Raw genomic sequence first — 26,717 nt, forward strand, 5'->3', positions numbered from 1 at the left:
GACTCAATAATTGTTCTCAAATGTTTTTTTTTTCCCCACTGTAAATGTCTTTCTAATTTTTGGGGTTAAAATTAATTGATGTGCAGAAAGTTTTTGCTAATACAATTGAGAACACCCTGTCTGTATTTACTTTTTCTAAGAACTTAAGAAGATTATAATTAAACCCAGCTCCCATTGGCTATGTATTAAAGAAACCGACTTGTAAAACAAGGTGTTCCACGTTAGAAATCGCCTGTTTTGTATCTACTTTTGTACTTCAGGGAGTTTTATCTTGGTCACTTTGGCTGGTGGCAGCTGGTTCATTATGGCACAAAGGGCTAAATGTTTTTTTTTTAATCTGAGCACTGTAAGAGGCATGCAGACAGACTGTACACTTCAGTGGACTCGTGTAATCCAGATCATGAGTATAGAATGTGCTCCCTCTGGTGTAGAGAGCCGTGGGCTTGTGGCAGGTTTTGTATACATTTGAGCCGTAGCTCAAGGGCAACCACAGGTATCATGTTCCAACAGCCGTGTGAGATGGAGGTAGCTCAGTGTTAGAGATGAGTTGCACAAGTTACTGTGAGAACAGTGAGGATAGTGGTTTGGGGTTGTGACCGCGTGACGAATGTCAAGGCCTGCTGTCCTACAAGTGGGAAGTGCAGGGCAGCTCACCCACTGTGGGAGAGCAGCTGCCTCCTGCAGTCTGGCTGTGGCTTACCGCTGTGCAGTGCTTCTGCATGCTTGCACCCAAACAACATTGAACCTTTATGACTTCTGGGTCTGTAATAAACCTCTCAGGAGCAATCACAGGCTGGAGAAGAGCGTGGCAACGTGGGAGGGTTTCGCAGTTCAGTTCCAGCCTCACTCCAAATCCCGGTCAGTTCCAGTAATAGATGTTAGCCAGAGTGATTCAACTAGGCTTGCTTTGCCTTTTTTTGTCAATTAAAATAGCAGTTCTTTTTGCTAGTCTTTTTCCTAGTATTTAGATCGCTTATCCTCAAGTGCTTGGTGATTAAATTTCTACGTGTCATGTGTAACGCTGCATGGCTTTGTCTCTTCCAAGACTGTGTTGTCCTTCCTTCCCCTTCCCCAAATCTAGTACAATCCCTAATTCCCTGTGACATGAGCACCTCCCAGGAAGAAAGGCGAGTTGTACCATGGGGGGAGGGGGGGAGGGAGGAGAGGAGTCAGTGCTGTCACTGGAAAACATGAAGAAGGAATGAGCTCTTGAGCTAATTGAACAAGAGTATCAGCTCTTGACGTGGCTTCATTTTTGAGGGAATTTTCTGTTTTATTCCATTTTTGTGCACAAAATGAAATAGCAAAAACTAGGAAGAGGAACAGATTAGAAAAAAAAAAAGAAAAAAAAACACACACAAAAAAACCCCACAAAAACAAAAACCCAACACTTGAAAAGTTAAAATTCAGTTTCTCTTAAATGTCTAAATATTTGATAGAAGGGCCTAGTGCCCCAGCGCTGCTTTTGTAAACCTTGGTTTCTTGTTTACATACACAATATGCCGCTGTCAGTGTGAGCAGCGTAAATTGTGGTGTGGTGTTTTTTTAAGAAGCAGGTGATAAAAAAGAAAGTCAATCTGTGGAATTCTCAAAGCCCCCCAGGTGGTACCTATCCTGCACTCCAGCACTTGGTAGGAGTGTAAACAAAATAGGCTTTCTGATAGCTGGGCCTGGTTCTGCCTGAAGCAGCAGCTGGATTTTTGGGGCAGCTTGTGGCAGAAGGCTTGGGTTGCATGCTGTGCACTCTTTGGTGCTACTGGTCACTTTGGAGTTAGTTTGGTCACCTGTTTCCTTTCTCCCTGTTCTCCAGAGAATGGGAAGACTCTTCTGGCTCAGACCTTTCTATTTATTTATTTATCTATCTAACTGAAGTTGGCATGAGAGGATAAAGAACGAGTTTTGTGTGCCTTGTCACCTTGCTATTGGATGGAACACTGCTTCAGAATGAGATTCCTCTGGTGCTTTGGAGTATTTTTAATTTTCAAGTTGTTTGTTAATAGCAGTCAATCAGTTGCTATTGCCAACATTATTGTTCAGCTTAATAGTGTTTCCTTTTCTAATATCTAGTCCACATACTCCTTGGAAATAGGCTTTATTTTTTTCCCCCTGGTGTATTAAAATTATATTACCATCAGGCTCTCTTGTTTGGATGAGATGCCTTCTGTTCACCTGCTGGCTGTGCCATTCCATCATTGCCTTACTTTGTGTGGAATTTGTTTTTTTAGCGTGTTTGTATTGACCTGACTTGTATAAAGTATTCCAGAGAAGGTTTCTGTTGTACTTGATTTAGGTCTTTTAATGCCTTCGTGAAAGTATCTTGCCAGTAGATCTTCAGGTTGTGTTTTTTTCTTCACTTCTTTCAAGACTTCTCAGATTTGTCTTCATAAACTACAATTTACAGCAAAAAAATAATACTACCCAAATGAAGTTTCATTGAGTTAAACGGTAAGAGAATCCGCAGGGGTGACAATAGCAGTATTTATCCACACTGGGTTTAAGTGTCCTTGGTCCTACCAAAGTCCAGGCCATAGTGGGAGTGGCATTGGTTGTGGTCATGAGGAAAGCATTCAGGGAGCTCAAAGGTGCCACTGACAATGTGCAAATACCTGGGGGAGAGAAACTGAGAGGAAACATCCAGTACCACTTTTAGAGGCAAGAATGTGCTAAATGGTCATAGTGAGAAAAAGGATGAGCCCTGTTCTGCAATATTCAATCAGCCTTAGATAGCCTTCATAGAAGACAAACTGCTATTGTTTTTTTCTTCATAATTTGTTATTGCAGTAGTCTCAAAATACAACAATTATGTGGTTTCCGCCAGTCCTAAGCAGCTAAGTTTGTTTGCTTGGAGTAACTGAATATAATGTTGGAAATATTTATAAAATAAGGGCTGGAAGAGAGTGGTGGAAACTACATGTACAGATAGCTGTACCTGACCTGAGAGGTAGGGCTCTGGTGATGCAGGGTGGGAGACTTTTAAAAGAGAATAGATACTCATTTAAGAAACAATAACAAATGGCAAGGGAATATTTATAATCTGAGCTTTGAGAATGTTATGATAAATGATAAAACCAGGTCTCTGGAATTCATGTTTTCAGTGAAAATTGTAGAGTGACTTGATTGCTCAGTTAGTGTTGGTGCTCACTTCCTTAACGTGAGGATGCATCTGCTGCAAACGCCATGCCCTGGAGGGCACTTGTGGTCAACAGCAGAGCTGGAAAGAGAGACTTTCTTTGGGGAAACTTCAGCCTGTCTTGAATGAAAATAGAGCAGGAGCACAAGTGTTGATATGGACTAAGTCAGGTAGAACTGTTTGGGGCAGCTAAACATCTTTGAGATTGACAGAATTTGCAGGATAGACAGCAAATGGAGCTCATCAGTCTGCCGGTAATGCTGATCACATTAAAAAAGATGACTTTGAACAAAAATAGTATGATTTCTTCCTCTGCAGACATAATCTAAAAACAGATGTCATCTGAAAACTGAAAAATGTGCTGCATTGTGCAGATGGACTGCTGTGGCTTACTCCATTCCCGGGGCAGGGAACTGAGCTGTAGCTGATCCCACAAAGGCCAGTTTGCTGCAGCGGCTCGGGGAGTTGGTGGGTGCCCCAGGCCTTAGAGAGAAAGAAGGTGGGAGAGAGTGCTGCTGTTCTTGGGGGAAGTGGCTGCTGACACCTTCACTCTGCTACTGCTAACCTATTCCTTTGTATGTACACACAGATCCTGCTGTCCTTTGCTCTCTTGCTTCTCTTGGTGTGTCCGAATACCTCATGCTGGTGATCCTTCATTCTGTATCCTCACCTCTGCCTCCTTGATAAGATAGATGAGATAGATGTAAATGAGGAGGGTTGGAAAGCAAGTTTGGGAATATGTAGAGGGAAGCACAAAATGAACAGAACAGGCTTTTAGGAAAGAATCTTCTTTACCTACCACTGTACATACTTGTTAATGCTTTAATACAATGCTTTTGGAGGGATGAGACCCAACTATAAAATGTTTGAGAACATTTTCTTTCTGTGTGTCACAATCAACTGCTGATACTATAGTTTGTTGCTAAAAATCCATAACCAAGCCATTAGGTAGGCACTGATTATCCTTGTCTTTCTGTTGATGGTGGAGGTAAATGGCGTGCAACTGATCTGAACCAACTCGAAGCCCAAACTTTTATTGCCTGGGAGGATATTTACAGACAGTGCTACATAGCACACTCCATGTTATGCTGTACTGCAAGTTGTTCTTTTGATTTGCATTTTTAAACTGAGTAAATATTTCTGTTTTCAAGTCTTTCTCAGGCCCTGTAATTTTATAGTACTTTCTACTACATGCTCTCTCAAAACCAAAATGATTGTAGTTCAGAGTTGCAAGATCTTCACCTGCCTCAGGTAGTGGTGCAGGCACTTTATGTTTAGGAGTTGAAATGTGTTAGTGCCAGAAGTCCCTGACAGCTATCTAGCATTCAGCAGATGACTGCAAACCAGTGTGCATTTGTTATGAGAAGGGTAGGATGCTTTGGAGAAGGTATCAGTGGGGCTTTTATAATGCTTTGAGCCTAGAAACAAAAAGAATATGTCAACTACTTTTCTGTTTCTTATTTTTGGTGAATATGGAGTCTGGAGAATGCAGAATGACCTCATTTGGGATCCTGTCAAAATGAAATAGCAAGTTCACATTTCAGCCTGTGTGAGTACAGAATTCAGAGTAAATTCTTTTTAAGAAAAAAGAGTAGATAGGAACAGTCTATGTGGAAGTACAGCAGAGTCCTTGTTCCTCTCATTAATAAGCACTAATGTCTTATTACAGGATGTACATCAGATTCCCAGAGTCCAGAGGATACTGAAATCATTGGGGTCTATCAATTTAAGGATGTTTTTCTGCAACTGCTTACTACAGGAAATCTGACTGTTACACTCCAGCATGTGCTGGTCGGCCTGTTTGCAGAATGGCTGCTATTTGATATATAGGACCACAGTTCAGCTTCTGTTGAAATTAGCTTTAATTAGGAGCAGGGAATGGCTCCTACTTAAAATAAGGCTTTTTCACTTTAAATCCATATACCTTGCCAAATATGCATACTGTTTGTATTGATAACTGAAGAAGAGTTCTACTGCTGTGTATTCTTTCTCCTTGTACAAGCACAGTAATGGAACTGGTAGGTGATTTGACACTTTTTGGCAGTTTTTTAAAAATAGAATATATTTTTAGCATTGACGGTCTGCTAAGGGAGGAAAAGTAGCACATAAGCTGTTGATTTTTCATTCAGTGATTCCTAGTGCTTCAACTGTAGTGAATTCCGATTTCTGAAAGCTTCTTGAATTGAGAAGGATTGGTTTTTTTGTTTGAATTACTTTCAAAAGTAGGATTTTGGAAGAAAAAAAAAAAAAAAACACAACAACAACAACAAAAAAAACCCAAAAAACCCAACCAGCTTGAAGGTGTGATATAAGCTCCTGCTTTTTAGATTTAATTCATATTTTTAGGCTGAGTTTAGTGCAGTCTATGCTTGTGGTTTATTTTGGTGGGGAGGAGGGACAAAAGGCTTTTACAGCTATTTGTTTGCTGTGTTATGCATTGGTTGCTGTTGTGGTGATGGAGCAGGGGTCAGAGTTTTAGGTAGGCTCCTGTGCTTATGCTGCATACTGAGTGGGAGTTCTTGCTTTTCCTATTGCCAGTACTTTGTTACTGCAGGTAGGGTGATTGATGGCACTTGGATCATTGCCTTTAAGACCTTCAGTAGAATCAGCTGCAGTGCATGGATCTAGACGTGTTCTTCTGCTTTACTGTTGCAGGCAGCAATGCACCTGAGGGAGATAGCTGCTGCCATGGGGCAGGATCTGCCTTTTTTCTTTCCCAGTGTGCAGGAAACAGAAAGGAACAGCAGATGATAAATCTCGAGGTGACATAAAAGTAGGCAAGCTGGAGACAAGCTTGTTACTTCTCTTTAAAATACTGGTGTGCAAAGGGCTTACGTACTGTGCTGAGGCAGACAACATTTGAGTTACTGGCATGGTGGAAGCAGCATCTGTTGGAGCTGGTATTGTTGTGTATGAGTGTACGACCTCGGTCGCTGACGTAAGGTAACTAACTTCATAGTCAGTACATTGAACACTTGGACACTTATCCTATAGTTTCTTAGCGAGCAGGCAAACACCTCTCCAGACAGTCTTACCTTGTAAATGGCATAATGGAAAACGATTAATGTCACTTGTTTTGGAGTCTAGTCTTGTGCTAGTAAGTGCGAGTTTTATTAAGAGGCTAAGCTGAGAGACTTGAAAGCTCTTATGCTAAAATACGCTCTGGCTGAAAACCCAGGTTTAATTTTAGCAGATTTCTAGTACTTTGAAATGAATTTCCAGAAGATAAGAAGTTATCACAATTTGAAGAGCAAACAGGTTTTTGGCAGTCTCCCAATGGAGATGATTCATATTCACGTACTTTTTTTCTGCTAACTGAAGAAAGGATAGTGCAGAAATACATTTTTGAGCTGTTATGGTCAAGTTATTACGCATTTGGCACAAAATTTTCCTCTGAAGTTTATCTCACAAATGCCTTTCAGCTACACATTGTGATTATATTGGAGTCTTTTCAATTGAAATTTGTCAGTTTGTGAACGGAGAGCTATTCATAATTCTAATGAAGATTAATTGTTGAACCACTATGATAAATGTAGTTTTCAGGTACAGAAGGTTGGCTTCATTCTGAAGTGTCTGTATGACAGAGATTCCGCTTTATTCTCTTTTACCATGATCTTCTCAATCCAGGACCTTCTATATAATGAGTGTTACTCCTCATTTGCACGTTCCTTACGTGGGAGCTGAAACTGCCTCGATTTCCTGCCTTTCAACCATGCTTCTTCCTCTAGCAATATCCATGCTCACGCTTATGACATCCATGTGCCCACATGGTTAATTGGCCAGCAGTCACTCAGCTATGCTGCCTGTGGGCTGGGAGATGAGCTGTTTCTGTAAAGAGCTTGTTGGTGTCAGAAAAGTGTGTGGCCTGAACTTAAACACGTGTGGTCAGTAACTGTAAGCTGAGATACCACTGTATTGTTGGCAGCATGTAGTAATGCTCAGTTTGTCATGGGATCACTTTTTTTTAGTCCGTCATTGAATCTTGTGATATATTTGCTAAATTATTAACCTACCTCAAGCCTTTAAAATGAGCACAAGAACCAGGTTGTTACTAAAAATCTTCTTAGTTGCTAGTTGTTAGGACAACTAATGTCAAGCTTCAGTTTAAAAAAAAAAAAAAAGAAAAGAAAAAGAAAAAAGGGACAGATGAGGATGATAGTGATTTAGGAAACAACTTTCCCCCTTTTTGTTCTTTTATAGCCCAGTTTCACGGGGGTGATGAGCTTACAAATGGTTGCTGACAAATTCAGAAACTGTTATTTTTGGGGATGCCCTCAATTTTTTTTTTTATGCTTATGGGGCAGCCATGTATTTGTTAGAGAAACAAACAGACCAAACCAGCTGCAGTGTAAATGTACCTGATGAAGTTGGTGGGATGGAGGAACTGGACAGCCCTTGAAAGTCTTCTGGGTGTGCTGTTGGCATCTCTTGGAGCTGTAATGGGGAAGTTGCTTAGTTGACTGTAACGGGCAAGGCTTATCTCTTTGTGTATTGATACACTGTGTGATACAGTGTATGTGGGCTGTGTAATGAATCTGATGCTTCTCTATTGCATGGGCTGTTAGTGCATCCCCTGTGACTTTGGGGACTTGTGCTGCCTGCTCCTCTGGCACTGGCCCTAGGGACAGTGTGTTGTGTTAGTGCTTGTGACGCCCAGGGCAGCTGACTGTACAAATCAGCCACATGTTGAAGAAACCATGGACCCTTGTGTTTGACCAGAAACTGGGTTTCTAGCAACTTGTCAGCATTGCTTAAATGATGCCTTTAAAAAGTAATATAATTAATCTTTTACTTTATTCCAACTTTACAAAAACATGCCTAGTGTATGGAAAAAGAGTCTGTAACATGGAAAACACTACTTGCAGCAGTTACTTAAAACATAACATTTCTTGAGTCTTATGTCATTACATCTTTTGGCCCACTAACTATAAAAAGTTATAACTTTTAACACCCTAATTTAGTGTGTTATATACATAGCTTCTTAAATGCAGGTGTTGGCACACTGATTTCCTGCAGCTTTATTTTAAATCCCCACCCCCCTTCTGTGCAGTCATTGAAAGCAGTCTTCTCCATTACCTCCCTAGGTTTGATCAGTAGCCTTGTATATAGAAGAATTCATTACTGCTCGAAAGGTGAGGTTGGTTGTTTTTTGTTTTCCAATTCAGCATGTTAAGAAGAGTTCTGAATTTTAAGTATGAAAATTTAATTATCCTTAGATATGTATTTTTAAAATAATTTTTATTATAGCTAATCTCCTACAGTTTGAGCTTTCATAGAGTCCTAGAATGGCCTGGATTGAAAAGGACCACAATGATCATCTAGTTTCAACCCACTGCTATGTGCAGGGTCGCCAACCACCAGACCAGGCTGCCCAGAGCCACATCCAGCCTGGCCTTGAATGCCTTCAGGGATGGGACATCCACAACCTCCTTGGGCAACCTGTAACACTGTGTCACCACCCTCTGTGTGAAAAATTTCCTCCTACTATCTAACCTAAACCTCCTGTCTGAGTTTAAAACCATTCCCCCTTATCCTATCACTATCCACCTTTGTAAACAGCCATGCCACCTCCTGTTTATACTCTCCTTTCAAGTCATAAGGAAGACCTTTACGTAGCTTTGTGTTGCTCTGTTATTTTAGCTTTTTGTAAATAAGTTTTTAATAGGTGAACCTCAAAGCTGGAACCTTCTTGTCTACGGCACCTTGCTTTCCCAGTCTGATAAAAGCATAGTTAAATGGTAACTTGACGTTGTGAGCTGCAGTTGGAATGAAGCCCTGTGATCTTCCCTCCAGCCAGATGCTGTAGTTACTGTAATCCTTCCTCACTCCCTTGGAGACTTTCAACCTTTTGCTGCCTTTACTGGTACTTGCTTCCTTTGCTGACTTAATCGGATTAAGTTGCTTCTGTAGGAAACCTTAGGTTGTAGGTAGATACAATCATAGTTGTATTTGAAGTTTTGGACAGCACTGCAATGTGAAGTTTATTGTTACTTGGTATGTACAACTGAAAAACTTGAGACAATTTGAGTTTTCACAGGCCTGCCACTCTCTGAGCCTCTTTTGGATACTTTGCCAATTAAACTGAAATTGCAGCATCCTGTCCTTATGTTCTGTCGAGTTCTCAGTTTAATTTCATTTCCTCCAGCAGTCTGCTGGGGAGAGCCTGGGGGGGATGGAGCACAGAGTAGTGAAGAATGGGTCTGATTGCAAATCACGGACTGTTTTTGTGTTTTTGCTCCACACAGTGTGAAGGAGTGAACTATGTATCTGTGAATGTAAGGTTTGAGAAAGTGAGCTACCATGTCGGTGTAAGCCGTGGTGAATCTCTGCTCTGAAATGCTTTCAGTTTTATCAAGAGTAATGTCGTGTTTCAGTTGTCTTTGGGAGCTGTGAGCATTTGGTGCAGATGAGGAGGAGTTTAAGGACTGCCAACTGTTTGTTTCAAACTGGAGGGGGCATGTGAGGCTTTGCATGGGTGGATTGAAACTATTTTTTTTCTAATAGAGGGGAAAAAAAAAAATAAAGGGAGGAAAAAGTGAGCAGTAATTAATGAAGACAGATTGACAGGCCCATATGTTTCTGCTGCACAGAAAACAACACTTTATTGCCCTAATAGTCTAATGAGGAAAAAGTGATGTTGATTTTATGGACTGCACTGTCAAACATGCAGACAACACATGTTGTCACTCATTAAAGAGCAGGAGTTTAGCAGGTGAAACTCAGATTTGTATCTGTGTATAAACACGTTCCTTTATGACTGCTTACCTCCGTATAAATCATGACAGCTTTTTCAAGGAATGGTGTGTTCCCAGGTTAGAAGAAGTAAGCATCAATTAACTTGCATGCAGTTTGCACAAGTTGATCTGTTTTTCCTGCTTTTCTCTAAGTCTCACTTCTTAAGTTGTAAAAGCAAGTTGAACTTCAGTGTGGGGCTTTTTAGCTTTAGATCACATTTATGTGAGTCTCTTCAGAAACGGTAATAAAGAACTAGAAGGAACAGTTTCTCAGTGGGTGATGATTAAGTAGTTAATGCATCCCTAAAAGAGTCTGGTATGTTCTTGTTGTGCCTGAGCGCTGCTGAAGTCACGTTGGGTGTACAGCCTCTGAATGTACCTGTAGTTCTTCACGCTATGACTTGAAATATTTTTTTCGTACAAACGAGATGATCAGGAGTTGTAGATTGCTGCTGCACGTTTAGACTTGAGTTGTTCAAAGTGCTTGGTCTGCCCCCAGGGTGAAATGCTTTTGCTGTAGTTCGCTGGTGAAGGAGAACAAAAGCGAGCTCGGAGGCTTAGGCAAGTTGTGACAAGTATGCGAGTTGCATGCGAGCCTCTGCTGTAGAGGAATCTCCAGAAGTTCTCAAGGCTTTGTTAGAAGGACTCAGCTGAAGTGCAGCCTGTTTCTTCTTTTCCTGACCGCATCCCTGTGCTAAAGTAGAAGGGAAAGAAAAACAGGAAAGAATCAAAAGGCCCAATATGAAAGGAATGATTTGGAATGATCTTCAGTGGGGAAAGAGTGTGTGTGTACAGATATATATTATTAATAAAGCTTGTTCCTAGTTGGAATGTCCCTTGAAATGTGTGCATAAAGAGTAGTTGTACATTTTATTTCAGTATCAGTCCTCTGCCCTCTCCCTCCCTCCTTCCCTCCAAAAAAAACAAAACAAAAACAAAACCCCAAACTACTCATGAATTAAAGATCTTTAACCTCTGAGCAGAACAGCAATTTTTAAACACATCATCTAGATCTTAGTGTTGGTGTTTTTTTTTTTTTTTTCCCCAAGTGAAAAGGTTCAGAATAAAGGTTTTGGAAAATGTTGATATCTTTATTAAAATTGGTGTCTAACATTTTTTTTTTCTTCTTTTTCAGTGTTTTATACTTCATTTGTCTGTACTGTGTTTGGAGATCACTTTCTGGTATTTGGCTACACACCAACTGACCCTTAGCTGTTTACACCTTTATCTACTCCTCTCATCTCTAAGCACAAGCTGGACTTGAGGGAAAATGTCTTGATGGATACATCCTGAGTGTGACACGTGAGCAGCTCATGTTGGTGGTTAGCAATGGCTTCTAAGTGGTAAGCTCTTCTTCAGAATTCTGCCATAAAGTATATTTTCACATGTCCATCCTTTTTTTTTTCTTTTTTGTCTTTTTGCGTTGGTCTTTGTAGTCTCTATTTTACTGTAAATACATAGTAAATACATGTCCAACTTTGCACTGGCACTTCAGATGTCAGTTACCTGAATGGAAATTAATTACTAATTTAAATAAGAATATTTAACCACGTAAAATAAGGAAATTTGCTCTGTTACTGTATTGCATTATGGACAGATGTGAGTCTCTGCCAAAGAGGATAAGAACAGAGCAAGCAGCATTCAGCCTTTCATTCATCAACTTCCCAAGTCAGGCATACTTCCCATACTTTCCCTAAGCTCACATACACTTATTAGTTTTTATCAAGTAATTTGTGTGTTTGGTGATTCTGTCAAGTAGTCTTTCATGTATTTGTACACAGTGAAAATCTGACTTTGTCAGGTCTCCTAGGATGTGTGGGCAGGTGCCCGAGCTCTGTCCTCTTGTGGAAAAAGCCAGGTAGTGCAGCTAATTAGCAAAGGCCCTCGCAATCCCTTGTATGGATTTTCTTTTTCCTTACTGGCCTTTGTTTAAGTATTTTATCTCAATTAAGTAGGTCTGTATTGATATCAGCCACGGGGTAATTGTTGCAGATAAAGCACTTCTGAGCTGAAGTGGGTGCAGATAGGTTTAACTAATCCGACATAAATTGTCCTTAGAAAATAATGTGAGATTTTGCTTCCCTCTAGTCTAGCAATAAATCAGGTATTCTTTTTAGCCTCTTTGAGAACAGAGGGTATGTGGGCAAAATACTGAAATGCAGTTGTTGCTACTATATTTATTTAATGATCTTGTGCATTCAGTACCTTAAATATTCTTCAGTGTTTTTAACATGGCTCTTAATTTCCTTTAGTATATTGTCCTTTATGTTCTTCACGCAAGAAGGAAAAAATAAAGTATTTTCAGTGAATGGGATGGGATTTCCAGTGGCATGGGATCATCTCTGGTGTATTAAATTGCTGTTTGCCTCAGCTGCTGGTTTTTCATTCCTTGTTGCACAACTTTCTGACCTGCCTCACTTCCTTTTGTTAGAACTTCATACTGTATTTTCTTTTTTCTGATATGTGCATCCCTTCCAACAATAAGAAATTTGTCATTACAGAAGTCGTCTTTGAACATCCTAGGATTCCTGGTGGTCAGGGGAGACAAGTGTACTTTTTTAGCTTTAGAACAGACTCCAGGTCAGCTTTTTATTTCTTAATGAAATACAAAAAATGAGGCAGAAGGCTGGAGGACATTAGTATTGTTTTCGCTGTAACCGGTTCTTCTATGAAAGCTTATGCTTCTAGCATCTCCAGTTGTACCTCACTTTAAAAGATTTTAATGATTAGGTGATGTGTTTCTAGATGTTAATTTAAAAAATGTGCTCCAGTGTTATTTGAACATTGGTTCTTCTCTGCTTCCCCATTACTTGGGTGTGTTTCTGCTGAAGAGCTTTGCAGAAAATGCTTGCTTACAGTGACAAATGAGTTGCAGAATTTGGAGCTCTTGATGCCTTACGTTGTTCAAATAATGTGGAACATCTGAGATATCTGCAAGAAAGCAGTTGAGAATGCTGATAGGGACACAGAAGAGCTGCTTAGTTTGTCGAGTGTGAAAGCTGCGTGTCAGATTAGTGGGGGAAAAAGATTAATGGTTGAAACTGTTACAGGATTTTCCTTCTCTGGGATTCTTAGAAGTTCAGAAGGTCAACTATGTGTTTTATATATATATATATATATATATATATTTTTTTTTTTTTTCTGTTCAGTGACATCCAAAATCTGTCAAGTTCCTTTTTCAGTGTTCTGTAAAGCTCTTTCTTGTTGAACCTATTTTCTCTCATGGAGAACAACTTCATCATGAATGATAATTTTGGAGTTCAGTTAATTTTGTTATCACAGTATATTTATTCTGATATAATCTACTTGTATACTGAACCTCACAGCATAGGATGCTATCAGTGGTGTTCCTGAAATTAAATACATTTGGTATTCAGAAGGACTTGAACTGTTTCTTTTAACAGCCCGCTTAGAAGACTGCATCATTATAAGGTAGTGGTAAAAGAAACTTGTCAGCCAGCTGACTCTGCACTTCTATAGCTCTGAAACTTATTTATAGCATTTTGCATGCATAGACATCTGAATCTTTCTTATAACACATTTTGATCAGACAACTGTAACGGGGATGGTGTTCTTCTCCATGAGCAGCCAACAACTGTTTCCTTGAAAAGAAAAATATTGGAGTGTTCTCTAACTTGAAAGAAACAGGATGTAGAGCAACTTGTACAGTTACTGTGTAATAAGAACTCTGTTACAATTAAAGTGTATGATAATGTGTCTACGGAGAAGTCTTTAGGGAACTGGAAAATCCCTATCCCTTGGCTAGTAGCTAATGAAAACAAGTACTTCAAAGTCAGGGAGGTGGTGATTAATAGGCAGTTTGTGAGGTTTGGCTTTGCCATCACAGGTGATGCAGCTGTGTACTTCTGATCTCTGCTGTGCAGTTACAGGCCTTTCCTGTGGAAACAGTTCCTCTTGGATGTGCTTTTGTACAGCAGGGTTTAAAACATCCTACCATTCTTTGCTCAGAGGCACTTGGCACCCCTGGTCTTCAGCAAGGCCTTTCCCTCCATAACTTCATCCTTGTACCTATTAAAAAAAATAATAAAAGGTCCTTCTCCTTTGATATGAAACACACCTTACGAATGCAGGTTAAAATGTGTAGCAGAAAGGATGGATCAAAAGCTTTGAAGGATATGCTTAATTTTAACTGCATTTGACTATCTATTTTGCATTAATTAATGAAAGATTCTGCTAGTGTGGATGAGACAAAATGACAGTACCAACACCTCTGTGTTTCCATTTGCAGACAGCTGGCTGACTTGAAACAATCTGACTGTATAAGCAGACGTGCTTCTGTTAATGTGTTGACAAATCTTTTTTTTTTGTTTGATGTAGCAGATGAATTTGGAAATAAGGACTGTTTTTGAGAATTAAGGAATGGAAAGCAGTAAAGTTTGTTTAGCACAATCTTTCTCATGGAAGAAGCAATCCTAACCTTTATTGTTTTTTGAGAAAGAATCCTCTTGCTTTTGACCATGACAACTAGTCTTTTTTTTTTTTTTTTTTTTTTTTTTTTTTTTTTTTCTCCCCTACTTAGAAAGCTACAGGTATGGAATGAAAGGTTTCCTTTAGCTTTTCTATTCCAGTCAGCTGACTGGAGCCTGGATTTCTTTTGAAAAAGGAATTCTAGCTTTCCTGAGTGATCATGCTCAGCTGTGTTTTTAAAGTCAGTATTTGCTTCTTTCTGCTCTTTGAAGGTAGCTTCTCTTCCCCCTTGTTGCTTCTTACAGAAACAGGCTTAATCTTTCCTTCAGGTGTAATAGAGCAAATTTGAAAAAACTTTTTTTCCTAGTTTTTCACTATCACTTGCTAGTCTCTCAATACATCTCAATACAATAACTCTCATTTCTAATACCAGAATAATTATCTGAATCTGGTGCACATCAGTTAAATGTGCACAAACACTGTTTGTTAAAATCGGTATTTCTCAATCTCTTTTCATGATGTGTTTATCTTTTCTATGGATTCGTCTTGATTTGTGGTCCTTGTCAACAGCTAATACTTGCAGTTACTCTGAGCTTTTCTGTTACCACTAGATCAGTGAGCAGTTGAGTCTGTGTGAAGAAGCAATCCTTCATCTTCATTGCTGCCCTTTAAGTAATGACTGTGTTCATCCAGCTTCTGAAGCTGCAGTTAGTGTGCCATGTGTTGCTTGGCATAATTGTTTCATTTACCTTTTGCAATTGTGGAAACTTTACTGTGATAGTAAATCTGAGGTATATTTTTATTTTTATTATCTCAAGCAAACCTGTTTGGGTGTGTGTAAATACGGAAGGGTTCCACATATACTTAAAAATGGAAGCTTCTCTTGGAAGGAATTCAACAATTGGTCGTTTTAGGTTCCCTCATCTTCCCACGCATTTGTTTTCCTGGTGACTTTGATATGCTGAGAATTACTTGCATTTAGCAAGTGTTCTCTTATTTGCTGGTAACCCAGAATTGCTGTTTAACTTATTCCCCACTCTGCTTAATAGAAACATCTTTGAACCTTAATTTAGTACCGAGTTTGTAGTCGGATCTCTTTCTTTCATCTCAAAAGTTTTCAGGTTTCTCAAACGAGCAGAGTAAATGAGACCTCAGCTAGCATCTTGCACTGAAAATTAGTATTTCTTCTCCTGTGCTCAAACCCTGAAACTAAAAACTTTTCCAAATAAACCAATCTTGGATTACTAGAAATTAGGAAAGTGTAAATTCCTTGCTTTTTTTTTTTTTCTTTCTTTCTTTTTTTTTTTGCCTGGTAGGAACGGGTGCGGTCTCTTAATCTCTTAAATTACTTCATTTTTACTGTATCTGAATATACATGGGATTCAAAATTAACTCTGTTTTCTGTAAAATGATATTTAAATATAGTTTACAAATGAAGCTATAATGTTGGAGTTTTCATAGGCCCACACAGAGCTCCATTGGGAGCACCCTTTGCTGCATCTGCTGATCTGAGTCTGTGTGGTTTTTAACACCTTTAGGCAGTTGCGTTCTGTCCACTTGTCTAAATACAACTGAACTTTAAAACAGAATTCTTTCAATGGAAAAAAATCTATAGATGTTTCTGTGTTTGGCAAAGAGGTCTACATTTTTAATTAGAATTCAAGTGCTGTTGGCTTTACACTGGAGGAAGTGTTTTAAGGTTTAAGGAGAAAAATGGCTACTGCTCTAAAACCTACATTTATAACATTTCCACTAGAAAAAAGTCTTCTGAAGGTTTGGAGGGAAATGAAAAAGGGAAATTTCAAGTTATTTTCCCTACCTACTGGCACGCAAACATTAGATACCTTTTGCATAATATTCCATTAAGAAAATAAGACATAAATCTTAGGTACATATATAGTTAGCTAAGAGTAACCTGCTGAAGTCCCACGTGTGATTGCTTTTTCTGAATCATTGCTAAAGTATTTTTTCCAATTTCAGCTTATCTGCTTAGGATTGATGATACATCCTTTTCTCTTATTGCGATTCCTTATCGCTTTTACTGATCCTTGATTGATATTTACTTCTTAACCAAGGAACTGTGTCTTCCTTTTGCATCTGAAACAGTTGAATCACTGATTGTATTTTACGCAGGAGTTTCATTTAGAGAAATACCGGTACTTTGTCTTCTCAGATGGATGAACTTCTGAAGTATGGCTCGTGTTTCTTGGATGGAGAAATTACTTATTTCTTAAATAGCTAAAAAAAAAACCCAACAACAGTATTTGCCTGCTGTCAATGGCTGTCCTTTGCGTTGTTAATCTTAGTACAATAGTATTTCGTGGGAGAAGTTAATACAGCCACTAGTCGATTTCTTTCAGAGAGAGAACATGCAAGTTGGAAAAAAAATAATGAAAGATGAATGTCAGTGTAACCAGTTCTTGAAAAAAGCGTGTGGAATTAATGCAAGTTGCTTTTTACACCTCTGAAAACTAACTTAATCACCTTTCTAAAGTAAAGTAAGAGTTACACACTCGTATATTATTTGTAAGAGCTGCAGTGGGCAGGAACACCATCAGGTGTGTGTATGTATATATTTTTTCTTTATATTAAAATGCTGATCACTCCTTGTGAAAGTGGAGCAGTTGGAGGCTGTGTGCTAGAAACAACTTAGTGATTCTTAAATAACTTGAAGCCTCCATCCTGTTTGTGTAATAGAGTGCTTTCAGTGTTCAAACCCTTTCTTCAGAGAAGCTAAGTGACTTCTGTCTTTGTATTTCCTATGTATTTTTCTCCTATCATGATTAGTCAGCACAGAATAAATGAGAATGTAATTTGCCCCCAAGATATATGAATGGCAATCTTGCATCTAGCATCCAGTGTACAGATCTAGTATTTGCTGAAAACACTGTCAACACACTGCTGAAATCTCTACATATGCAGAACATTGCTTTATCAGCACAGGGATGCAGATCTTTACAGGTAAGGCTTGACTGATGGTGTTATTACACCTCAATACCATTTATACAGTGTTTCTTAACAGATGGTATACTGTAATCTCTAATTACAGTCATCAACATAAAACATCCAGCTCTCTAAATTTGAAACTGGGGATGAACTTGGAAAGTATTAGTGGCTTCATAATTGGAGAGTCTGGTGGCAATTCTGGCTGTCAAATGTAAAACTGATATAAAATCTTAAATAATTATTTTGTTTCTTAGATATGTAATACAACTAAATATGACATTACATATACCAAATACTTAATAGAAGTAAACTTCACTAGGATATTCCCCATGGCTTAAATTACATAGATTTCCTGTTGGAAGTCCCTGTTATGCTACAATGCAAGTAAATGTCGGGTTAGTTACGAAAGTATTTAGAGATAATGGCGTGAACTTTCAGTTCTGTTCTTTGCAGAAGTTGCATTGCTTTAGCCAGGTTATTCCTTTAGAATAACATGCACAAATCTTTTAAGGGCTTTTTTAATATGAAAATTTTACACTGAGGAGTTCAGAGTACATTAGTGAGAATTATCAGAGATCTAGTAAAGATAAGCTAAAAGACTTGAATGAAATTTCCACAAGAAGACAGAGACAGACATAAGGTCAGTTTCCAAATACGTGGAAGACTATTGAAATGAAGAGAAGCATCATTGGATATCAGTTTCCATGCTGAATAGGGTGATAACATATGAATTTGAACTGTAATTGTGTGTGCTATAAGATGATAAAGTAATGTAAGTAAGCAGGAAAAATTGTGGACTCATCAGTGCTGCTGGGGGATGTGAAACCTGTGTGTTTGAGTCTCCAGGAGTATAGGGGCTGAGTATGAGCAATAAGTTGAGGAGCCTCTTGAGATCCCATCAGTGTTGTCTTTTCTTATTTGTATTCTGTAATTAGATGTCCTTTGCTGCTGATATGTTCTGTTTTAGCATAAGTGAAAAGCAGTATAGCTCATAAGGCACGTGATTGTAATGGTTGAATGTCAATTATTTTATAAAGGCATCAAGTATTTGTGTCTTGAATATCAATGTGGTTTCTAGCTTTCTGTTAATTACAAAATACACCCAAACACTCATGAGCTTTCCAACTCTCCCTTCCGATTAGCATTGTGTTCTAAATGGCGCTGGTGTGTCTGTGTGCCTCTGGGGAGACTATTTTCGTGGGTGCTTGTGCTTACACACAGTCTCCTACTTACAGTAACAGTATTCACGGATCTCTTTTTGTCAGTACAAAAAGAAAAGAGGAATTGGGAATTAAAAAAAACAAAAATTTCTTTTGGGCTGCTGCAAAGTTATTAGTGCCTTCATTTCTACTAAGCTGCTTAAAATTCAGTGTGATAATATCACAACATGTCTTGTCACACTTCAGTGCTGTTTTGGCTGTTGTTAAAGCCATATTGTAACTAACTTTGTTATCTGCAAGTGTGACCAGCAGCTTATTTTTGGGATGTAGTGTCTTAAAAGTTTTTTTGCATGATTTATTTTAGAATAGAGATCCCATGCAGCATATCATGAAAAGTAATAAAAATAACTTCTAGTATGAGTAGAAGCAAATTCTGCTCTGCTCTATTCTATATATAGACTTCTTGCTTAGAAAAATGATTTCATTGTTTAAGCTAATTGTCTCAAACGTATGTTTTGGTTTTGTTTTTTTTTTCCTTCTGTAGACAGTTGCAGCAAGTGTACGGTGTGATGCTATCAAAGCTGACAGGATAACTATATTTATATGACATGTGAACTAGGATATATTTAAAAAATCTTATTACAAATATTTGAATTTTATGTGAGAAACAATTCTATGTGTGAGGGAAAACCATGGAAGTGCAGCTTTGGTTTACTGTTAATTGCTCAAACACAGCATAACAGTGACTTTTTTGTTCCCTGTGATATGGATGTGTTTGTTCTTGAAGGTGAAAACATTTGTGTGTATACACTCATGCACCTGTTATGTGTATTATATGGAGAAGGATCTGTGTTTTCATTAGACTGCAGAGCAAACAATTATTTGATGAGTTACTGAGGATGACCTTTAATTACTTTTTGTCGTTTGAACAAGATTTTCTAGAACTGTCCCTGGTGAAGCTAAGTACTCAACTTGGGCATACGTGATCGTTCTTTAAACTTTTCTGCCTAATTGAGGTTAAAAATTATCCTTTTCCTTTGTTCTTCCAGTCAGCACTCACTTAAAAAAACTACTGGCTGAAGTGTTGCATGGTTTTACCCGTTTGATATCAAGGTGCAAACTCTGAATGTGGCAGCAGTTCTCAAAAAGTTGCCCTTAACAAATGGATTGCAGGTGCAGGAGCTGCTGTATATTTTTTATAATCTTTTAAGAACCTTTGGGTAATGGTTTCCTGCTTTTTCTCTGGAGATGCTGCTTCGTAGCAGTGCTGCCATTGTTCTGGATTGCTGGTAGTTGTACCACAGAGCCTTTGTTTTTAAATACTGCTTCTTTTTAAATGACCTTTGCATAAATATGGTTTGTCATCATTCATTTTAACTGTTTCATGTGGGAAAAGATCTGGCCACTTCCATTGCCATGGAATAGCTTAAATGACATGTTTTGTTGCCGACTGAAGTGGTCTTCCTACTCATGTGTAAATGAGTATGAGGCATTGCAAGTGCTGCTCTGGGATTTGCTTTGAAAATGCCAGTTTGTATTTGAATAAAAGTTGCCAGTGGAAGAAATTGATAGGTTTGGAAGATTTTCTGTGAGAGGACAGAAGTCCTAAGAAGCAAGACGTCAGTGACGGGAAGGCCCGATTGTTATCCTGACTAAGGTCTGTAGAAGCTGCAGAATAGATAATTACCTCAAACTTCCCAGGAACTCCTAACACATTCAGGAAAGCATTGTATCCTTGCATGCTGATAAGAGCAATTTCTATCTAATGCACAGACATTAAAAATGTTGGGGCTTTTTTATTGAACAGGATAATCTTGCATTCAGTCACTGAACATAACAGTTATTTTAATTATTTTGTGTTCCGCTTCTGACTGATTTACTTAGCCAAGTATTTTGTTGCTACTTTTGGGTGTTAATGATAAATCAAAACCAAGCTCATAAAAACAAGTCTCCAGAAATCCCCAACTTTCCAAAGAAAAAACCCTGTAATTCATTGAAAAAGCCCATTCCCATGTAGAGCAAAGTGCAGCTTAGGTCAAGGAAAAGAACTTGAAGCTTTTCTAAAAGCTGGCAGATGGATCTTACATTTTTTTAGAAACCTGAAAGCCAGAAATTCTTTCAGAAAAGCATGGGGTCAACTGAAACAATTTTCATGTCTACATGAATAAAAATCAAACTTACAAATGGTTGAGAAGTTATTTGACTTAGGTTTAAAATAAAAGAAGGCTATTAAGTCGTAGTTCAAAAGCAAAAAGGTTTTTCCTTTTAAAAGAAAAAAGCCTACATCATAGAGAGAAAGAAATAGGATTTGTCTTCCCCCTACCTACAGACTTCTGTGTGAGATTGCAGCAATGTCCTGTGAATTGGCTGACATCCATAAAGTAGGCATCTGGTACCTCTCATGAATGTAATACCGGTATGTTAACTTACAGGCTGGAGTGCAGGTTTGATTTCAAGCTGAGCTGTTACATTCTGTGCTCAGTTATGACTTCAATCTTCACTGGAGAAGAGCAGATTGTTTTCATTGCCATAAGACAAATACAGATCAAGCTTCTATTCTGAGATTCAAGGGTGAAAAACTTCCTACATGTGGGTGCTATAGTGGCTGCTCTATTTCTGTAGCAGATTGACTCCCACTTGAAGCGGTGATGCTCAGTTTGAATTGGCAAGTTGAAGGAAATAGTGTGTATCGCATGAGCTTTGCTGCTAACAATATGCCCAGCACGGGATCAAGGGTGCATAGCTAAAACCCTTTGGCTAGGTAAGAAATATGAATATTATTGGAGACCTGTAGGCTGAGTTAGAGACCTCTGAGGTGTGGGATATGGTGTTAACTAAGGGCAACTCGCATCCTGCGGCAGCCGGACCCTGCCCGCGCACCGGGCTTGGCTGCGCTCAGCTGGAAGCGTCCCGTGCGATCAGGCCGGCCGCCGCCGCCAGGGGGCGCTGCCGAGGAGCCGGAGTCCGGCTTCACGTGTTGCCCCCCTGCGTGCTGCGGGTTGGCAGCTAGAGCGTTCTGGCTAACTGAAGTGTCTGAATTTCTCTTTTGTTGCCAGATACTGGAAGCTGCAAATGAGGTTTGTGGCAAGACTTAGAGTCAAACAAAAACAACAACAAAAAAAAAAACAAACAACAAAACCATCAAAAAACAACCCTATAAAAATAATGCTATTGAGTGATTGCTTGAGTTTGTAATGACTCAGTCTTTTGTAAGCAATGTTTATCTTTGTGATATCTGACTACTTGTTCTAAAAACATGAAACGCTTCTAAAATGCATTCCTTGCAACTTTTTTGTATTAGTGGGAAAACGTGCATGAAATCATTTAAGAATAATTCTTTGCTTCATCTCCGAGATCTTTTGCTGCAGGAAATGATGTTCTAGCAATGTATCTCTTGTGACGAGGTTGGGCCACCCAGAATTCTGTACTCATTTACAAAGGAAATTTAGACTGAGTTGAATATTTGGGGTTTTTAATGCAGATTAGAATGCAAAGATAGCACACATTTTCAGTCTACGTTGTGTTTGAGAATGTGTCTCAGGTGACAATTCCAATGAAATTGTACTGTGTTTTTTAAGTGGCTCCCAGTCCCTTGGGAGCATCTAATGGATTAAACTGTGTGACCTCCAGCAGATTATGGCGTGTGTACACTTGATAGATTTTAAAGCAATTTTGTTTCTTTTTAAGAAGAATTGTAGTGGTGGATGTGGCATTAAGTAGTTTCTTTTGAAGTGTATTGTGGTGCTTTGCGCCTAAGTTGGGTAATTGTGTTGAACGTGCTCAGAAACGTCGTGGGCAGGGAGCTGCTGCCACAGAGGCTGCCCCTGACTGCAGAACGAGTGCACGTCAACTTGCTCTGTTTGAGTGATGACTGTAATCTACAGTGGCAAAGTGAGGTGTGGATCTACACTCTACGTCTAGTAAATAATAGTTTCAACCATACACATTCCCAAATGTAAAAAGCATTAAAGAACGTTTTTCTGTGCTAATGTCTCTCTTCTTTTTCCTTTCCCTTCTCCCATGAGCTTTCTGCTCTAAACGCAAGACATCTTTCATAATGGCTTCTCTAGGCTAAATATAGAACGGTGTTTAAGCTTTCTTCCAAATGAAAACAAAAAACTCAGTTAAACCATATTGATAAGTAGCTCTAGGGACAGCAAAAGTTTGGTCAGAATGGGATAGCTTATTCCTGTACTTGTTTTATGGAAGGCGGTTTGAGTAGTTTAGGTGGTAAATATAGCATCAGAACCACTGGAAAGTGGAACTCAATGTTTAATAAACGTTAATAACTTAGTGATTAGTACTTAATGCCATGTGAGAATGCAAATGGCTTAAATTGTGGTGCTGCTAGACACTTTGTAAAGCTGGTGAAGAGGCTTTGAGAATGATAAGTGTTATCTTTCAAATGCAGATGAATGTTCTCTGTGCACTTCATGAAAATTAAGAGCTATTGAACTCTGTGAAATACAACTTTGAAATACATGTGCATTTTTTTTTAGTGCTCAAAAGTGTTGGATGCTAAAATGGTGCTTTATCCTAGTCAAGAGTTTAATGTATGTCAGTTGATAGTCTGGCTTGTTGTTGTTTGGTTTTCTTATCAGTCTGTACAGTTAGACTTCTTTAAAATCTGCCTGGGAGCAGCTGGCAGCTGACGTGCTGGGGCTGGCACCACCCAGGTCCAACATATGACATCACTGGGAGAAAGAAGTCGTGTGCGCAGTCAGTCTACCTCTGCCTTCAAGGAAGTTCATGTGAGAGCTGCAGTCAGTGAAGTGCAGCTTAAGTAAGTTCTGAGCGTACAGAAGGCAGGTAAAAATGGAATTCCTGAAAAAAATCGTTCCTGCAGTCGCTTCTGGAGATGTTGTGTTGGATGTTGGAAGTTCTGTGCGTGAAAGCTCCCCAAGGCTGCTGAAGATGAGACGTGTCAGTCTGCTCTCCTTAGGACAGACAATAGATGAAGACGAGGAGATACATGTTTCACATCCTCACTTCTGTATGTATCCGTGCCATCCAGCTGATAACTAAGCTTTCTGCAGGTCACAATTACTTTGCTGAATAGATGGATTTTGTAATAGTGCTTCTTTATCAGAGTCACTGTGATGATGGTGTTGCTTAGGTTTAGAACTCCTTTAAAAATGACACGCTGTCATATTGGTGACCTGTTTTGAAGTAATTTTATAGGATTTTTCATGTGCTTGTTGATAATACTCCCCTGTGATTTTGTGGGCAGGGGGAGATGCGTTTCACTATTAAAGTTGTGAAATTGTAACGTAGCTCTGAGTAGACATTAGGAGGTGTCTAGACAGGTGTGCTGGACAGATATACATCTGCTGTGCAGGATTCAAGTTCTGTGCCAGCTTTTCTCTCCCTGTTTCTGAAATCCCATTTTTTCTGAGGTGTTTCTTTTAAGAGGTTTTTTCTTTTTTGAAATGTAAAAAAAAAAAAAGAAAAAAAAAAATTATGCTTTCCTTTTTTTTAGTGTTTTGAAGATTTCAGACTTGATATAAATATGTTTATAGAATTTTTGATTAAGGATCATGGGCCGTTTTGCCCGTATTAAGTAGTAGTTATTGTATTGTAATTAGTAGACTTGTAGTATTTAGGCCTTTACAGGTAGGAAAATGACAGTGAGTTTTAACTCAAAGAGTAAGTTAATGTTTCTTTTTCAGGCAGTTCAGCTGAGTTGCAGTGGAAGATCTAGTTTTACTTCATTTTTAGCCAAAGGTCAAATGCAAGTAGATTATAGATGCTTTATGGTCTTGGATTCTGATGGCTGTTTTTACCCTTTGTTATATGGTGGCTATTTTTATGAATTAGTATGGCTTGAAATGTTCACGTGTCTAACTGCAAACATGGGAGGTGGTGGCACTCATCCTGTTGAGTGGTGAACTTAGTCTAAGCTATGGAATTAATTTCCTTACACTTTTCTTAGCTTTTCTGGTTGTAATATAAATGTTATATATGTTTAAATGTGTCAGACACTTAACATCAGCAGTTGAAGAAAGCTGGGACAGTTTTAATTTACAGGCAGGAACAATTTGTGTAGCGTATTGGAATGAATAATAAATATGTGGACTGTTGAAGGCTTTGTGCAGAATAAGGTCTGTTAAAATGGCTGTAGCCTATATGATTGACAACTCTGATTAGAAACTCGTGTTCTTTTAGTCATGTTTGAGCTTATGTTTGCCTTTAAATGCAATGAGATTTAAAGTTGTGTATCACTGTGAAGTGCGCATCTTAAATATCTCCATAGGCATATCTTGCCAATTTTGCTTTTATGCTACAGTATGGTATTCTTTGATACTTAAAAGTATGCATTATATTTTATTTCAAATGTTATAACTTCAGTTATAATTTAAGAACACTCAGAGTTGTCTTTGTGCCAACCTAAAATGAAATGCTGTAGCTGAAGCTTGTAGTCAAAACAGACGCTTCCATCTAACCTTGTTCAACAGTTTTCTTGATAGCTGAGTGAATGAGTATAATAAACAACACACCAATCCTACAGTTGAAGGTGACTTTTCCTTTCCTGCTCATTAAGTATTTGTCAAAAGGTCATTCAAGGGAGGAATTTCTGCCCATCAGTAGTTTCTGACCACTGTCATCTAATAGCGTGATGTCAACATGTGCAAAATGCAGACTTAGTCTGTCCTGGGATCATGCTTTTACCATAGCAGATAGTAGCTGAATCCTCTTTAAATTATCTGCTTATTTCTATTTTTGTATCTTGGTAATGGAATGAACTGCTCTTCTAGAATAGAGCAAAAGAACTGCAGTGTTTACCAGCTGGGTGTGCAGCAGGCGGCAGGTGACAACGGAACAGGTAACAAAGCAGGAGAATGATTAAAAAGAAATGAATTGTAAATGGTTGCTTAGTGTCAGCAGAGTTGGTGGTTTTGCACCACAGAATTTAGTGTATTGATATTGTTTGGGAGCTTGATTAAAGCTAAATTTTGTTGTTCAGTCGGTACAGTTGAATTTGAGTTTCTTTTGGTGATGGTGGTGTTTTATGCTTTTTTTCCCCCTCCCATACCTTTTGTTTTTTTACTTAGGAATGTTTTTGTATGAATAGGAATCTAGCTGAAATTTGGAGTCTGGTAACTACTTCTAGGAGGTTGTTAAAAGCAACAACAGAAGAGCAACAACAATAACAAAAAAAAAAAAAAAGAAACCAAAAAACAAGACTTGCCAGCGTATATCTGACTTAAGGATTTTGTATGGAATTCAGGAGATGAATTCTTTCTTTCTAGATTAAGGCATATTAGTATTGCAGTCCAAAACATGAACTGAATTGGCTTGTACTTCGGCTTATAGCAAAAAGCAAGGGCTTATAAATTTATCTGTGCTCTGTGAATATGTATCTTTTAAAATGATACATAGCATCTGTCAGAATACTTTCAAGAGCTTTTTCAAAATCTTTCATAGCTGTCTTTTGAAATTTGTTGGTTTTGTGGAACTGGAAAAAAATTTTACTTGAAGTATTTGCATATGATTGTATGTGTAACAACATGTAAACGGTAGTGGTAAAAGTACACGTGGTTCTTCTAAATTTGCAGTAGCATTTAAGAGTTCTCCATTTAAAAACTTTGTTGCAATAGTCTCTCTACAGAAAGGTACAATTTGCATCAAGCAAAGAGGGGATCTGGAGAATCTACAGAAGGTATTCTCATATAGATGATTACAAAAAATACATGCAGACATGTACACGTGCAGACATGCATCTGTCAACGTTTTCATATTCTTCCTGTTGCAGTGTTAAGGAAGGTGACTGCTCTGGCTGCTCTGTGCAGGTGGGCTCCTAACAGCTGTACCTGCAGCATGTGATGCGCTCACTTCAGGGCTGGGTTGTAAGGCAGGGCAGCTGAGGTTGTGGAACAGGTGTTATGACAAGCTGCTCAAGTCAAATCTGCAGTAACCACCCCAAAACTTTTGAATTTGTTGGTGAGCAAGTGTTCTCACTGCTTCGTGTCCACATCATTTCTGTGTATGGAAAATGTCTCCTGCAAGCATCAATCCTGTTTCCCTTCAAATGCCTCTGCTAAAGAGGCAGAAATAAGCTGTTGGTGGTAAAGAAATGAGCAGCGGAGAGTATCCTCTTGAAGGGACTAACAGCAGCAGCTGGGTAGATGTGGACTGCCCCTGAGCAGCATCCCTGTGTCGGCTCTCTGGTGATGCCCTGAGCAGTCCCAGACAGCAGAGGATGTCTAGGAAGCATCTATCTGGAATAAAAGTTGGGTTTGGGATCCACGTTCTGAATTTCTGTTGGTGCTAGATTGGTTAGTAGGCAACTGAGCACCACTGCTGTTTTGTCCTTCTTCC

At 38.8% G+C, this 26,717-nt stretch overlaps 1 protein-coding gene across 5 annotated transcripts in view; it reads left to right on the forward strand.

The window, feature by feature from the left end:
• The window catches only part of FRYL (FRY like transcription coactivator), a 153,235-nt gene that overhangs the window by 1,825 nt on the left and 124,693 nt on the right, over nucleotides 1-26,717 (forward strand). For 3 of the 5 annotated variants that reach the window (XM_042872192.1, XM_042872193.1, XM_042872194.1), the window contains exon 1: nucleotides 23,140-23,391. In XM_042872192.1, the coding sequence (XP_042728126.1) occupies nucleotides 23,214-23,391 (178 nt within the window). In that variant the 5' untranslated portion in view covers nucleotides 23,140-23,213. Of the gene's footprint in view, nucleotides 1-10,999; nucleotides 11,208-23,139; nucleotides 23,392-26,717 lie in introns of those variants that run through there. The other 2 variants (XM_042872197.1, XM_042872195.1) reach the window with 2 other exon arrangements.

This window comes from Lagopus leucura, unplaced genomic scaffold (genome assembly GCF_019238085.1).
Source record: "Lagopus leucura isolate 7727_CA_CO unplaced genomic scaffold, USGS_WTPT01 Super-Scaffold_100004, whole genome shotgun sequence".
NCBI lineage: Eukaryota > Metazoa > Chordata > Aves > Galliformes > Phasianidae > Lagopus > Lagopus leucura.